The following is a 17500-nucleotide window of genomic DNA, read 5'->3' on the forward strand; positions in this document are numbered from 1 at the left end:
AGAGTGTACAGTGGCATATTCTGTAACCAGCATTTACATTCATCTCCTGGACAGTGATGGAATTCGTTATGTCAGGGTTTTCAATAACAATATGAATATGATTAAAAAGTCATCAGTTGTGGGTGGAGTGAGGGTGGACTCTCTGAAAGGAATGCATGACGACAGACAGTACAACTACGCCCAGATATTGATACTTTTTCATCTAATCTGAGAACAACATTCAAAGCAGAGGCTATCTCAACTTTGGAGTGAAGCCTGATCTTCGCAACCCAAAGGAGGCCTACATCCCAAAGCTCGAGGAAATATCGATGGACACAGCCAAAACAAAGATCACTCCCATTTTAAACCTGTTATATAATATCCAGACACACAGTGTACTACTCAGTCTAGAGAAATAAGCAGTTTGAAGTTTAGAAGCTGAGGATTCCAGCAATAAGTTATAAGCTATTAGATAGATCCAAAGAGAAAACAGACCTTGTATGGTAACATTGGTAGCTGTGTGTTTAAAACCTGCTTCATTTCAGTCGTCAGACTCTTTAGTCATATAAACACAGTCAAACACACTGTTCTAGACTCCCCCTCACTGTCCTCCTCCTCCTCCTCCTCCTCACACCTTTGTCTCAGAAATACCAAGGCTCAGTGGAGATTTTAAACAGCGTCTCAGGGGGTTCAGTGTGCATCTACGATCCTGGTCAAACTTAAAGGATTTCAAGCCAGTGAATCCCTATGCCTCTCCACTCCCAAGCCCATGCCCTCTCCTCTACAGAACAGAATGATCCGCTTTTTGAAGCTGTGCCAAGCATCCCCCTTGACAGATGAAGAGGAATTGTGTGCCCAAATTTGGGTTGTTGCGTGGCAAGGCTATAAACACTAAAGCCAGGCCCGGGGCCTCTGGGCCTGAGAGAGCTTCACTCAGTGTTGGACAGCTGGGAGGGATGTCCTCTTGCCCCGCAGGCCACCGAGGCCCACTGACATACACAGCTCTCTGGGGTAGGGCAGGATCTTCCAAGTCATGTGCTTAATGTCAAATTATGACATAACCTAGCATAGATAGCACCTCACCAGGGAGCTTGCCATTCCTACAGACACATTAACAAGCACTAAACTGTTCCTGAGTAAGCTCTAAGCCTCTCAGTGATCAGGGTTAATTTCAGTGTTATCAGACCCTAGGTCAGCTCAGCTCTTACCTGGGGCACAGTTGTCTACCAGGGCGCCCAGGGCCTTGCCGTCCCTCCAGTCACGGTTGAAGTTGTGGATGGGCAACTCTGGAACCTTGTTCTGGATCCAGCCAAGCAGCCTCTGCTTGGGGGTCAGCTTTTTGACCTCCTCGTCATCCTCGTCCTCCCACATGGGCATGGAGATAGAGTAGTGGAGGATCAGGGTCCAGATCAGACCCAGGATCAGCTTCAGGTTCCCATCCACAATGGCCTTACTGTCTGTAGGCGGAGAGAGAGAGAGATTCATATTCCACTACAGAGAGAACTGACAGGTCAGGGAGCACTAACCGAAAAAGAGACAAAGAGTGTATGGCATCTTTGTAACAACATGTTGCATTTCAACTAAATGGACAGCAATTTTAAGTTCAGATAGACAGGATCACGCCATGATGATGATGAAGTCTGACCCCCCCTACCCCCACCACCCCTCTCCACCCACCCCGTCCTCTCCACCAGGCGACTGACGGAGTATCCCTGGCATTCCACATGCAGTCACAATGAGACAACAGAGACAACAACAGCTGAGCATAATGAGGAAACATAATCCCTCACTAAGTAAACAGCGATTTGATTTTAATTGCTTTTGAAAGTGCTTTGATAAATCAAATGTGATGCACTTTGGGTTAATAAAGTGTCCAGCAATTACTATCTACAGACTCTCCTTGGAAATGTCTCAGACTGAACTGAAGCCAAACACTAACCTCCTCCAGTGAGGATGCAATTATAGACACTAAAGTGGACTGGGTAAATGACTTAGCTATTAAAAGTGTGCAATAGTTCATCCCAAAGACTTAACAACTGGGGGAAAACTATTAAAAGGAAAGGGCACTGTCATGTGAGTTGTTGATCAAATCTCCCCTCTATCTATCCTATTCTTGGTCAGTGACCTCCAGTGTTCAATGAGGATGGTTTGAATGTCATAGACAGGTGCTGTGGTGTTGTGTGGTGTGGTGCATTTAAATACTGCCATCTCAGGCAGCCGTGTGGCAAAACAGACATCTGACAGACAGGCAGACAACCCACAGGCCTGTCTCTGGTTACATTGGAACACATGTGTAAACTGGCTTTCTAAAAGCTAATGTGGCACTGGCGGATTCAGTAGCCTTGGCCTGCTGTGAGCTGCTGTGACATTATAGAAATGTTACTTTAGTGTGTGTGTGTGTGTGTGTGTGTGTGTGTGTGTGTGTGTGTGTGTGTGTGTGTGTGTGTGTGTGTGTTTGTGTGTGTGTGTGTGTGTATGTGTGTGTGTGTGTGTGTGTGTGTGTGTGTGTTGCCCAGGCCTTAGATGCATGGAGAGGCAGGCGTTAGAAGATGAATGTCAGTGCCCTGTTATCATGTCCTGTTTCTGTCAAACCTGTCTGGCACTACACGTGTCCACAAGGGCACGAGTGCAGACACCCTCTTCACTCCCCCACCCACACACACAACCACATACACATTCTAGTCCCTTTGAGGTGGGGACTGTGTGTGTGTGCGTGCGTACGCACGTGTGTGTGTGTGTGTGTGTGTGTTTGTGTGTGTGTGTGTGTGTGTGTGTGACCTCTGACCCCTGTGCCGTCACACTCAGCAGAGTGCTGTGACATTCCTGAGGTGTGAGGTCGCCACAGAGAGTTCCCCCAGCATCACGACACACACACACAAGATGGTGCTGGCTGACTGTGCCCTTCACAACCCCCCGCTCAAAGCCGCGGTCATACCAGGAATTTCACCGGCCCTTGCAGGAGAGTCATCAGTTACCAACCCAGATGGATCCCCTGCCAGGACTTTAATGAGCCTGCTCCTGCATGAAACATGGGCCTGGAAAATGCTAGGCTATCCTACTTTCGTTCTGATAGACTGGTTACTCTGATAAATTAGTCATCAAAATGATCTTAAAAGTTGCTTATGTTGAGCAATAAAGGTTCTCCAGTGGTCTTTCCATGTTGTGCTATGTTGGAAGGTGTCACTATAGCAGTCACCATAACCAAATGCCACCAAGACATTCCTTCCGAGTGAGGTGACCCTCTCTCTATGTCACATGTAAATACTGTATGTAAATACTGTATACCCCAAGTGCTGACCTGTCTGTCTATGACTCCCTCATCCCAATAGACAGACAGGTCTATCCACAGACAGACAGGTCTATCTAAAGCCCCTGTTAAGGGAGAGTCCAGAGTTCAGCTATCTATGTCTCAATCACTCATCCCGTGGCTTAGCCCTCGGCACACAATAACTCTCTGCATATCCCTAACCATCACATTATGCACTCAACCAGCCTAACTCAAACCTCCACACACTAACCCCTGAGGCTAACTGTCCAGGCTGTCGATGGATATTGGCTCCCAGTCACTCAAAGCCCTGGCCTGACACTCCTGACCTTTAGCAAGTGTGAAAATGAGCCGTGGAGAGTGAGGGGAGTGTTTAGGGATGTGTGTGTGTGTGTGTGTGTGTGTGTGTGTGTGTGTGTGTGTGTGTGTGTGTGTGTGTGTGTGTGTCTAGGCATGTACATCTTTGTGTGTCATTCTCATTAACACAGCTCTACTGAATTTCCAGTTCCTTGCTTGCCACTGCAGTAGTTTCAGTAAAATACTGCATATTGAGGCTTTGTGAACACATGGTGTCAGTGAAGGAGCTGACAAGGATTAAAGAGGTGTGGATAGACTCAACATCCAACAGAACTGATAGATATGTGTAGGCCTCCAATTATACTCCAAATCAAGTGAATGACAAAATCCCTAAAAAGTGCAAGTAGATGCTGAGTATGTGTGAGGAAAAGCCTCCTCCCAGGATAGCTGGTGTTACTCTTACCTGTTTCAATCTTAACATATCTGACACTGAAACACCCAACAAAGTCCCCATCATAAAGGAGCTTTTGTGAAATTACAGTCAATAACTAATCAATTATTCAATAATTGATCCAAAATTAATATATCAATTCACTGCAGTTTATTCTACATCATATGTTGAAATAAAAGCCCATGTAGTGTAGGCCTACAGTATGTCTCATCTATGCAGTTACGGGCTCTGGCACTTCCCTCTGGTACACTGTAGCGAACTCTCATCACCTCCTGCATCGCCATCTCTCTCTTTCTCTCTTTCTAGGTTAAACAATAACATGCAACCCAAAGTTTACTTACCTATTGATACCAGTTTGATATGTTCCCTGTCCAGAAATTCCAGCGCTACGGAAACATTTTCCAGTTTCATCTGTCGAAAGTTGGGTCTGATATGGTACTTTCTATACATTTTCTTTTGGCTCAACACTTCCAGAAGGCCAATGAGCCTGAGGCCATCGGTAAAATCCCGCTGGAGGTCGTTGATGCTCTTGTTGACACACTTGAGATGCTCGTTGCACCACCTGGTGAAGGTGTTCTGTTGGATCTTCTTCCATGGCGCATCCTCGGCAAGGTCCTTCTCCGTGGCTGGCATCTCGTCTTCCTCCTCGTCCCCTAAGTCAGTGCCCTGGTAGTACTGTGGTGGCTGTTGGTCGTCGTATGTGTTATTGCTCATCATGTTGGCGTTTTCCGTGTCCTTTTTATACCGCAGTGAGACCGATGTGTGAAATTGTGTGCACGGCAGCGCAAAAAACTTTAGCGGGTCTGTGCCAAGCGCGTACTCGCTATGAAAAGTTAAAAAATTGGAAGAGTTTAAAAAAAGGCGAGAGACTTTTCGGATGTACTTGTGAAGAAGCCACTTCTGTCAGGACAATGATGGATTAAATGATCCGATATACAGTGTACACGACAACCGGTCCCCGTTTTTAATTGGCAGTGTCTTGACAAATGTAGTCGCTCCTTCTTAATAGATGTCTCAGAGAATCAGAGCTTTTTGAAAAATGGAACTTCGTAGCAGGTGAGAGGAGCAGTTATAGAGTACTTCTCAGTAGAGCTGAATATGACAGTCTGTTAAACTTGAATGGAGTGAGGGGCTAGAGTTGGGTTTATAAAGAACCCATGGCCACGTCACACCTGTCTATTACCATGTCATAGCCACAATCATAGACTATTTTACAATCCATCGGGATAACGGTGAGACTCAGGATTGGTTGTAAAGGATGATGGGGCAGCGATTGGCTATACCCTCATGTAGCGCAACAGTTGTGACAGCGCGCTTTATTTTTAGGCGCTCCAATTTGGGTGGTGGGGGCTGTTACTTCTCGGTTGTTAAAAAGTGTGTCATGTCCAGACCAGGGCTCCTAAGTGGTTAAACAATTGAGTCAAGAAAAGAAAATGACGCATGTATAAAACCAAGTGTATGGTTTATATCTACGTCCATGTTATTACATGGCTTTTTACCACTTTGCTAAATCCCTATTATAATAATTGTATTGAAGGGGCATCTTCTCCAAGACAGAGAGTCTTGGAGACATAGTGCCAGCTAGTGGTTGATCAAGCTATGAGGCAATTGCATTACATGATTCACAACTATCTGTCACCTCTGGGTGAAATGTGTATTTCCAATCAACAAAATTGCAGAGGTTAACAATGTGTTCCTATGAAGAGTGTTCTTCTGTCTGAATGAAGATCAGAGAATGACCTGACCTGAGCTGATGGAAATGTCCAATCTGTCTTTGATGTAATGTAATCCCAAGTAAATGCCATCAACTTTGATATGAAGCAGTGACATTTAGACCAGCTATTTGTCAGGAACGTTGTCTTCTATTGAGTTACCTACAGCTTTGAGAATGTTCTACAGTGGCAACACAGACAGTGACTAATCAACAGTGATTGATTGACTCATATGTTTTGATGTCAACAAAAATGATTGTATGTCCACTAGAGAGTCGAGTTCATTCAAGTTCATTAAAAGATAAATTATGATATAGTACATTATTAATCCTCAAAAAGTAAATTCGATGGAATGCATAGAGTATGAATGATTTTACCTACACAAAATATGAATCAAACCAATTCATTATGAGTCATTGTGTGTGTTTTCCAGTCCTGGGGTTGTCCTGTCCTGAAGATAGTGTTGTGACTCAGCACCTAGTGACTCCACCATGACACCTGACTCCACCACCTCTGTCCTTGACAGCCTAGTAGGAGGTAAGAATAGCTGTGACACATGCAGAGAGCATGCTCAGGATACTCATGCCCCCAGACTGGATTTGGGTAGGGTTCCCCTTGTTGTTTTAAAACCATGTCAGTCTCAAATATAAAAACACTCAATAGTGGTGTCATTTATACTCCAATGTCCTATTGGTCAGACCACCGTCACTGACCATGGGAAAGATCAAGTGCCTAGTATTCATTTGGTCCAGTAAGGCTAATTTTGGATTTGGCGTGTATGCATACTCAGTAAACCGTGTGTGTTTTTTAAACTGGCTCAGTCTCATTACTCAGTAATGAGAGTAAAAAAGAAGGCTTCGTCTACATCTTTGGCACTCTAATCCTGTAATGTCTGAAAGGGATATGTGTCCGAGAGTTTATGATGTTTATTAATAGGTATACGACCTGTGTAATGTGATGCCCTCACTCTGTATGATTCCTGGTGATTTCATGAATGGGATTCTTTCTTGCCACCTTAAACCTTCTTGGAGATCTACTGATATCAGTTCCCAAGAACAGTGCACTCACACAGACAGACAGACAGACAGACAGACACACACACACACACACACACACACACACACACACACACACACACACACACACACACACACCATGAGGCATGATTATATTTATTTTGCAAATCATCAACAGTACAAAATAGACCTCCAGGTAACAAAATAGCCAAAACTATATTCAAAACAACAAAGCCATAGGGAACATAATGCAGAGCAGAAAGCTGAGAACCAGAAAATCATAACACAGATACACGTACATAGCAGTTGATATGGAGCATTGAAGCAACATTCGTATTCACTATTGCAGTCATTAGGAACATATTATCCGTTATCAAATAAAACAAGTTATAAACTAGGAGGTGAACAGTAATAAGCGCAACATTATAGTTCAGCAGCAGAAAAAATATTTGTGAAGAGTTTCCTCTCTGTGCTCAGTTTGATTCCCACCTGTGTAGAACTGTTTGGAAAGTACCAGGTGTCCCACAGCAAATATGTAAATGCAATTATATAGAACTCCAGGAAATGCAGGATCAGTATTGCTTTGGTGGGTTGTTTATTCAGCGACAGCATACTCTTACTGGCAACTAAGACCAAATGCAACTTACTGTATATACTGTATGCATGCAATGACTACTCCACTATACACAGAGGTATCGAAAACAATTAGTAGGCTATTGTTATTTTTTGTGGATAATGTCACCATAAATAAACATTTACATAGCATAATTTGCCTACCAAATATATACGGCTCTCTCAAAATAGATCAACTTTCTATAAAGCTATTACAAATGGAGACAGGTTTTTAGAAATACAGGTATCTCTCCCGTGATTCTATACCACTTCTGGTTATTTACAACAAATACAAAGAAACAGAAACATCATACCAAACATAAATTAACAATATATTTTTTCTCTCATCTTAGGTAGCATGCATTTTTTATTCTAAAATCGTTTTTTACTGCATCACAAACGTATTTTACATGTGTAGGTGGAGAACTAACGTTTAGAATGCACATTTGAATTTGCAAAACTATTTACATAATTTACATCCAAATGTAATCTGCTCATTTTTATAATGCCCTCTCCAATCAAAGTATTTCAACACCTGGCTTAGCTTCAACATTGGTCTAAATGGGGTGGGAATTTAAACCAACCCTCTGTCATTGCACACATATTGTCACACCTGACCAAAAGCTTCAATAAACAATGGAATGCTGCCAGTCAACATTCTCATGCTGTGTACCTGGAACAATCTGCACTCTTCAATCTGCAACATTAAAGACATTTCAGAACATGTTCAAAGACAAAGCCATGCCAGTCCATATTGTGAAGACATCATGTTCCTTTCTCCACATTTACTCAAGAGCAATGCTGTCTTATATTTTCAATGACAAAAATAGATAAAGGTACCAGGGAACTTGGTAGCTGTTAGATGTATTCTAATGTGCAGAGTGGTAGACATTCCAACATTTCATATAGTATAAGATGTGTTACTCCTAGATACCGCAGATTTTATAATTTCAAAGTGAACTGGAAGCATTACATCAAAGGGTAGCCTGGCCTGACCCGGGAGCTGACTTGTGTAATCATGGGTGGGAAAAAATTATGAGGCGTACTCTGCATTTTTGATCGCATGTTTCAGCTGATTCGAGAGTTACCATATGACAATGTAGAGCTTGGCTAAGTTCAATAAATAAAATACACTGTTGAACAAGCATAGGCCACTCCCATCTGGGTGAGGTCATTGTTAAACATAGGTGTGAAACACTGAGCTCGACTGGCAGGTGCTTAGTGGAGCATACCAGGCTCACATACTCTTGCCACTTTGAGTAGGACGCCAAAGGAAATAGGTATTTACAACATAAACACAGATTATACATCTCCTCTAAAACAGGACATCTGGAATGATCGTTGTATTAAGCAAGGGGAAATGATAGGAGCAAATGTGAAACACTGTCAATTTAATTAGTTGTTCGTAAACAGTGCCTTAACATTTATTAAAAGGGAAATATATAATGGTGAGAATATATTTGATAGTGAAAGTGTTTTTAATTAGTTATTGCATTTAATTATTTGGGAAAAGTATAGGCATATAGGCATCTGAGTGTATCACTTAGTTCATGATTCAATTACTCATGATTCTATTAACTCTTGTTATTCACAAGACACTGGCGCAGACATGCATTTCTTAACATATTCCAATAAATAATAACACTTTTATATATAATTATACTGTACGAAGAATTGCGCTAGGACTTATTTACTATATTATAACTACTTTGATGCAGCAAATGTGCCAGATGCAGACGTTGCCATTGTTAAAAAATAATAAATAAATGTGAGATACATTGTGAGAGTGATGTAAGAATGATATGGCATTCATACTGTGAACCAATCTGGTCCCATTGTTAACATATGGAGGGGAACAGTTACACCCACAGAGACACAGAGGAATGGGATGCCACAGTGTAGATACAGTATAGATGTGGAGAACAGGTATCCTCCAACTGGAATAGAGCCACACTGTTTCCATAGCCTCTCTTGAGTCCATCATTATTATCTGGAGAGCTATGCTCAAACACTCTCTCCCCCTTTTCTGAAGTTGCAGTTTCAACATCTTCTCCAAACTCATGGTTATCAATCAGAGGAATTCTCTCTGGTTTACATTTCCAGTAGGTTCACTAGATAATGATTAGGATGGAATGGAGGGTGGTCTGAAGCGAACATCACTTTGTTTTTGTATGGTTGTTGCCGATCTTCTCATCGGGACAGAGCTCTCAACAGGCTAGCCATGATCAATAGCACAGCTGTTGCTGCAGTGACAGTCAGAATAGGGTTCCATTCTACTTCACTCCCCTGAGAACATAGAGAGAACGAGGTCAGGGCAGGAGAACATCAGGGATCATCAGAGAAATAGCTATTCTAAGTCTAAACACACACACACACACACACACACACACATACACACACACACACACGCACACACACACACACACACACACACACACACACACACACACACACACACACACACACACACATACACACATGTTTACTGTAATACAGTGCATAGACTTGGATACACAGAACTATCACAAACCCAAGCATTGACACAAATACACAGCCACATACTTGACCTTTATCTAAAGCAAAGCTATGGAAGGCACTGTGTGAAACTGCCCACCCGTCCCATGTTCATCAATGCTTTCCACGTATGCATCTCATGATAGATGTGACTTTCTATTTGCCACTCTAACAAGTATCCATACTATATGTCAATCTTAAATCAGCCCCAAAGTCAATTCTGAACAGCGGATCAAACCCTCCACTCAACAATATGAGTGTATACAGTATCGTCACGTAAGACACACAGCAGGGTGTAGATGACGAAGAGAGTTCCTTCTCATACCTTGCTCTCTGGGACGCCAGCTCCGACAACCAGCACCAAACCACAGCCACTATTACAATCATTCCTATGAAGGGGATGGAGAGAACAGGGTGCTCAGACGGATGGATGAAGTTCTGAGGGGATAAAAACAAGGGACCATGGAGATGGAGGAGGGGATGGAGAGAGCCAAATTATAAATACAGGAAAGAGTGGAGGGCAATCACAAATGGACACAAGTCATACAAATCAAAAATGACACATGGTATGGCTGTGGTGTAAAAGGGGTGGGGGTTCATGGTATGGACTGATACAGGTAAGGTTGTGGTAGATAGATAGATGATATCGATTCACAGTTCATAAGGATTGATTATAACAAAGAAAACCATCAGATACATTTCAAGATTTGAATTTGATGTGTGTGTTGATGGGTGAGCAGCTCTGTGTGTGTGACTGCTTACTGCATATGACATCACATTGCCAATAGTGACAAAATTAACATAATCTTCATAGAAAACACATGGAATGGAAAATGGGAACTGTCGACGCGAAACGGTGGAAATACAAGGTGAATGTTTTTGACTCTATCGTCATTGGTATTCCAAAACGTGTTATGTCCTCACTAGACACATAGAGGGCATGGACATAGAGAGCACAGGGACAGTATCAGCCACAGAGCAGGGACAGGCGGACAGTTTGACACGATGCAGAGAGACAGTTTAAAGCACTGCTGCCACAGGAGGGGCAAGACACAGACAAAGTGGAGGCAGAGATCACTGCCTGAAGGGCAACATACATATACATGTCCTTTGATATGGATTGACCTTTGGTCAGTGTCAGTTCATATCAAAACATAAAGTGCTAGGCTAACTATGATATCTATACACATGATGTGTGGGGTCCACAGACACAGAATAGGCACGGTGTGTGTGCGGCATGTTTGTAAGCATTTGCGTAAACTTTAACATATGGCATTTCATAGAGACAACAGTAATCGAAACCCTTCACTCAAGTAGAAAGAAGAGGATATCAGACCAATGAGAGTGTTTCTGATAAAGCTTCAACATGCTCCTGGTAACCGTAGTCACCTCCGGTCCATAACCCTTGACCTGTAGCCCCAGTGTGACGCCTTACCTGCGCACCCTCCCCAGACAGCTTCTCCAGCTCCACCTTGCAGCGCTGCAGCTCCTCCTCCAGCTCCGCCCTCTCCCTCTGGCTACAGTCATACAGCACCTGAAGCTCCTGTAGCTCAGTCTTCAGACCATCACACTGAGGGAAGGGAAGTCAACAGAACACAGAAGAGGAGTGAGGGCCACCACTCTCATTCAAACAGAGGGTTCACTTTCTCTATATCATTCATATCTCCAACCATTAATTTATTGATTGGCTGATGAATTGACTGATCCCACATGGAAAAGATTTATAAAAAGTCTATAGGAAACATATATATTTACATGAAATTTACAAGTAATGCATATGACATATCAAATTCAGATTATAGTCATGACTGACATTAATGTATCTAATAACACTCATTTTTCTGCTAATGCTTTGCTTATGGTTTATTCATCTCACTGTTGTTTGCTATCAAAAATAAAATCCCAGAACTCATTAGATTAAGCATTCCTGTTTGGAAGAGGACAACCTAAACCCACATATGCAACATTGTTCTGTAAATGGTATGAACATTGTTTGCCATGAGAAGTGGAGGATATTTTTAAGAAGCTTACAATGGTCAATTTATGTTAATTAAAGATACGCTTATGGCTTTTAAATAAGTTGATTTTCTGTTTAATCCAGTACCACTTCCTTTAATACCAATTTGAGTTCCATTTCTACATCCTGTAAACTGCCTCAATTAAAATTTGATTTGTAATTCATTATTGAATTGGAGCTAATCCCAAAATTCTGAATTGATCACAATCCTGAACTGAAAAAACACAACTTTTTCTCAGAATAATTGTCTGTGGGATATCAAAATCAGTTGGGTAAGTTTAAGTATGTGCAAAAAATGTAAAATAAATACAAAATAAAGATGAAATGGCAAGGGCAGGGCTAATTTCAATACTTCCCAGCGTCCTTGTTTCTTAATTTACTTTGTTACCATGACTGTAATTGCTGTAGCAATTGATATTGTTTCCTGTTATTTCATTAAAATTAGTTTGTAGATTATGTCTGTCATTTGCACTACTGGTGGTCCTCTGTGGCTCAGTTGGTAGAGCATGGCGCTAACAATGCTTAGGTTGTGGGTTTGATTCCTGAAATGTATGCACTAACTGCAGTGTAAGTTGCTTTGGATAAAAGCATCAGCTAAATGGCATATATTATATATATGGTGTGGAGGCTTGCTGATTTCTGGAAAAGTCTGAATATGCAGTACAGATTCTTAACCAAAGTTCAGAAGATGAACTTACTCTCATAAAACTTTAGACCGACGAATATTGGAAACATAAATATCGGGGAACTGTGCAAATGTATATACTATTTGTATAAAATGTTGCAGTGATTGTCATGAATGCTTATATGATTACATAAAAATACTATGTATGGTATGCATTTTTTGCAGTTCCCTTTGTCAAAACATAAATTTTTCTTGTGATATTTATAGAAAAAAGACTACAATGCCTATATAGGAAGTATATGCTTTGCAGTAGTTCCCTTTGTCAGAATATACACTTTTCTTACAATATTTAAAGAGGATGCCCTTATAAGTCATACATTATTACAATATTAAAGTGGCCACATTCAGGTGTGTCAGAAAGTATAAAGTATAAGTCATATAAGGGACACAAATTGAGTATTCACATATTAAGCCAAACATGTAAACATTTACAATGTTAGCCATATAAGAATCTTATTTTTTATCAAACTCCTCTATATGGGATTGCTGCCCCTTGTTGAGCAATACTGACTTGTTAAACACTTGGAAGACGGATTGTGTAGTCAGCATCTGATAAAGCCACATGCCAAATGAGCTAATCATCATTCAGTGTGCCTTGTGCTTTGTCATCCATTGGTCATTAGTGCAGCATAAGCCACTTGTGTGACAACAGTTTAACAGCTGCTGTTTTGCTTTGCTACTGTACTATGTTTGGCTTTGCATTGGGGCTCAGTATAGATCTAAATGTGTCTCAACCACTAACGACGCATAGCATTAGCATAGCCTAAACGTACCTGTTTCTGCACATGCGAGGCCCTTTCCTCTGCTTGCTTCAGCTGGTCCCTCAGGGAGAAGATCTCTCCAAAGCCTCCATTCCAGGTGGTAGGAGTCATGGGCTTCCCATCGAAGGAGATGTTCTTCTGGATGGAAGCATCCACCAGGCGACAGTTGGTGCCCGTGGTCTGGGCCATGGTCATGTAGCTGCCCGTCATGCCCTCCTCTGTGCCAGTCTCCATGTCCTTCCCCTCAGTGCCATCACCCGCATCCTCGCTCCCCTCCTCCCTTAGAGACAGGTATATGCTGTTGGAGCTGGTGTGGAGCAAGGGGAGACAAACCACAAACAGGATCAATTGACTGAAAGGTATTTGCTGTTGATATAATTTTGATAATGGCAACCTTTTACATAGACAATACACATGTAGATATACAATATATGACAAGTCATGTATCAAGTCATGTCTGGTGTTAACTAGACAACACCATAACAATGTTTACCCTAAATGATTAAAAACAATGTTGGGTCTTTGCTGATTGCTTTTTTATATGGAAACGTGTTCACTACGTTGAATCGTGATTCATATGTGGGCTACAGTAGCTACTGTAAATGGGTAGCAGACAGATATAGTAAGTGGAGTGGATTGCTGAGTCATCCAACATGACGTCTCACCCTGCCCTCTTGAGCTGGAGCAGCTGCAGCCTCTCAGACAGACGTCTGTTGTCTTCCTTCAGGGTCTGACACTCCTCCCTCAATGTGTGACACTCTTCCCTCAACAGGCCCACATCACCTGACCCAACAGGACAGGACAGTTACTCACATGTGGTCTCTCACATCAACATGAGGGTCAGATGGATATACAGTATACATATAGCTCATTAGTCCACTTGAATTACATAGGTAGGCTAGCTTACCTAATAAACCATTACAAATGGTCAATGGTACAGTACATTTGAGTAGACTGTTATTAATTGATGAACAAATGGATATTCATTCATATACTTTATCAAAAATGATGTCAGCAACAGCTTTGCTCATCTCAGTATCCCTGACCACTGACCTTGGTGACCGTCAGGTCCAAAGCAGCATCAGCAAACTCTGTTTCTAGACCCCTCCCTCTCTTGGTCACAGTCACACCCTGGGCTCAAACAAAGCAGTGATGTCACGTCTTTGAAGTGTGACTGTGACGTGTCGCGATGCCTCCCTCCCCTGGCTTACCTCATTCCCAGACTAACACAGAGAGTGACATCACCCCCCTGGTATCCAGACACACCCCTCCCTCCCTTTCTCCCTCCATCTCATATGACTCTGAGACTGAGCGGTGCAAACACGTTTGTAATGTTGCATGTAGCCTATTCCCCTTTATTAAACCCCATCCCTGATTAATGTGTTTGACTGTGGGATGCTAACCATGATGCAATCTAGCAGGAACAAACATATCACTATAGACCAGACAGACAGCACTGTCTAGGTGTGGTAGGGTTTGGGTCAGTTGTATGGGCTTTGAATGGGGTTTGGGGGGGGGGGGGGGGGGCAGGGCTACGCGAAAGGAGGAATGACACGTGGGGGGAGATGGAGCAGTGGGCTGAGTCGCTCGTTTATTTGTGTCCCTCCTTTGACCTGACTGGAACTTATTGATCTTCTCTCTCCTCTGGCTTTCAGTCGCCTGTCACTTTCCTCTCCCAGCCTTCCGTCACTTTATTCTCCCAGCCTCCGCCTTTTTCTCTCAATTTCCTGTCTCTCACCCTTTCTCCTCTCTCTCTCCTCTCACCCTCTCCCTTCTTCTCCTGTCAATAACCCTCTCGTCTTATCAACCCCTCCAACTAGCTGTGTTTCACCCTCTCTCCTATCCCCTCCCCTCCTCTCTTCCTGCTTTTTCACACCTTCTCACACCATTCCTCTCCTCCTCCCTCTCTTCTCTTACCCTCTCTCCGCTTCTCCTGTCCTTCCTCCTTCTCCTCTTCCAGTCTCTCCAACTCTCTCTTCTCCTTCAGTCTCTCACCCTCTCTCCTCTCCTCCTCCCTGCGTTGGCTCTTCATGCTGATCTCGGCGCGGAGCGTGGTGATCTCCAGCTCGTACTCCTGAGCCTCGTCACTCAGGCGCTGCAGCTGGGCCCTCAGACGGCACAGCTCCTCCTGCAGGGAGGCGATGTCATTCTCCCTCTCGGCCGCTGCCTCCTCCGCTGCCTGCTGCAGCAGCACCACCTCCTCCTGGGCAGAGCGGAGCTCCTCGTGGGCTTCATTCAGTTCACTCTCCTTCTCCTCCTCCAGACTGTCCATCTCCTCCTGCACCGAGCGCAGCTGGGCTGGGGAGGGGAGGGGGACACAGGGATAGGGATTTGGTTCACTGTGTGTGTGTGTGTGTGTGTGTGTGTGTGTGTGTGTGTGTGTGTGTGTGTGTGTGTGTGTGTGTGTGTGGGTGGGTGGGTGGGTGGGTGGGTGGGTGTGTGCAGATGTGGGTGGGTGTGTGCAGGTGTGGGTTCGGTGTGGGTGTGGGTGTGTGGTTTGGTGGGTGTGTGTGTGTACGTACTGTATGAGCTAAGCAAGATTTGATTTGCAACTAATAGTAACTGATGTAAGTGATGGTAACACATGTGATATCAGTGGCCGTATTGTAGGTGAAAATCCCCAATATTTCCAACGTCAAGGAAAAACAAACCACTTCCATCGAGCCCCATAGAAGACAATTCACTCAGATCCCCGAAAGAGAAATGACGGAAGCACATTTAACACTTTATAGTTAATTACATCACCATCTGCTTACGCAATACCTTTCTCTCTATGTGGCCCCTCAATGTATTCATTAGAGAGCAGGTGGGACAGTGGAATTCCATATGATGATTTGACATTGAAGATGAATTGTCTGTTAATTATTGTTATTAATTGTGTTTCATTGGAAGTCCTTTAGACAAAATTGGTGACATCATATTGTGGATTTAACTTGTGGATTGCAGATATAATTGGCCATTTAAGAAATGAGATTGGCACACAGTATGGCTCAGTATTGTGTGTTTGAGCACGGGGGACATGGGGAGTGTGTTAGCGACTATATGTCTGTGCAGTTCAGGGTCAGAGGTCACTGTGGCTGCAGTACCTTGTAGTCTCTGGATTTGTCGTGTGAAGGTCTCTGCCTGGTGAGCGCAGGCCAGACGCTCATCCTCCAGCAGACCTGACAGCGAGCACAGTAGGAGAGAGAGACATGAAAACAATACACTATTCAAGTTAGTACATGTGACCACACAATACATACATGTACAGCAGTGTGACATTCTAAGTGAGGACCTTTTCCTTTTCTTACACCTCAGCAAAACTGACTGGGCAGTGGTCGCTATGGCCACCTAGGGGCTGCTCCAACATGACAGCCGTGGTTGGCCTGAACAGCTGAGCATGCCCAGTGGGAGTGGCCCCACGGTGACATCACAGTGGTCTGGAAGCTTCCCTGAGCATGCATGCAGCTGTCTGAGGAATGCCTGCTGTCTGCCAGACGAACAACTGTGCTCACCATGGGCCTTAGTCGGTGTGTATGTGTGTGTGTCTGCATGCGTGCGTGCGTGTGTGTGTGCGTGCGTGCGTGTGTGTGGGACTGAACCCCCAGCTCATCATTACTAAGACCTGACGTATCGCTCTATTCAGTGACTATGAGGAACAGTGAGGTGATATACCAGATTCAGGATACAGCACATACACATAAGTGAGTGAAGTGGCAGTAGAGATCAGAGGGCTTACAGGATCAAAGCTTCTATGGAAGTATAGAAATGTGGTTTATCCCATTTCTGTTGATAAAAGGGAAACAATGGCTGTGGTGTGGGTGTTCCATTGTGTAATGGTTTGACGTGTTTCAGTGTGTAATGGTCTGATAGACGTTGTCTGATAGACGTGGTCTGACCTTGTAGTTCCAGGAAGCTCTCCTGGTGTTTGCCTGACAACTCCCTGGCCTCCTCCAGCTCCAGGAGAAGCTGTAGAACCTGGGACCTCAGCTCCTCTAGCTCCTGTTCCTCAGACAGAGGCTCCTCCTTCTCTTCCCTCTTCAGCTTCCTCTCCTCCCCTTCCTCATCCTCCTCCCTCTCCTGATCCATCTCCTCCTTCTCGTTGTTCTCTTCCAGCACTCCTCTCTCCTTGGCGGTGATCTCGTTGTCCATGGTGGGGCTGCTCTCCGCTTTCAGATCGCAGGGGTCATCTGAGAGAGAGAAGAAGAGGGA

General features: G+C 43.7%; 2 protein-coding genes across 4 annotated transcripts in view; both read right to left on the reverse strand.

Moving 5' to 3' along the window:
- Window positions 1-4770, reverse strand: part of LOC310802627 (filamin-C-like) — a 23297-nt gene extending 18527 nt beyond the window's left edge. Inside the window, exons 1-2 of the mRNA XM_083667099.1 lie at window positions 4334-4770; window positions 1188-1436 (exon numbers count right to left, since the gene is read on the reverse strand). Coding sequence (XP_083523225.1) covers window positions 1188-1436; window positions 4334-4709 — 625 coding nt within the window. The 5' untranslated portion in view covers window positions 4710-4770. The remainder of the gene's footprint in view (window positions 1-1187; window positions 1437-4333) is intronic.
- Window positions 4771-6869: 2099 nt separating this feature from the next.
- LOC310802815 (uncharacterized protein) overlaps window positions 6870-17500 on the reverse strand; it is a 19214-nt gene continuing 8583 nt past the window's right edge. For 2 of the 3 annotated variants that reach the window (XM_083667381.1, XM_083667382.1), the window contains exons 3-10: window positions 17188-17478; window positions 16396-16470; window positions 15227-15607; window positions 13975-14092; window positions 13322-13616; window positions 11282-11416; window positions 10172-10284; window positions 6870-9618 (exon numbers count right to left, since the gene is read on the reverse strand). In XM_083667381.1, coding sequence (XP_083523507.1) covers window positions 9606-9618; window positions 10172-10284; window positions 11282-11416; window positions 13322-13616; window positions 13975-14092; window positions 15227-15607; window positions 16396-16470; window positions 17188-17478 — 1421 coding nt within the window. In that variant the 3' untranslated portion in view covers window positions 6870-9605. The remainder of the gene's footprint in view (window positions 9619-10171; window positions 10285-11281; window positions 11417-13321; window positions 13617-13974; window positions 14093-15226; window positions 15608-16395; window positions 16471-17187; window positions 17479-17500) is intronic. The other variant, XM_083667383.1, reaches the window with a different exon arrangement.

This window comes from Argentina silus (assembly GCF_951799395.1).
Source record: "Argentina silus genome assembly, chromosome: 3".
In the NCBI taxonomy this organism is placed as follows: domain Eukaryota; kingdom Metazoa; phylum Chordata; class Actinopteri; order Argentiniformes; family Argentinidae; genus Argentina; species Argentina silus.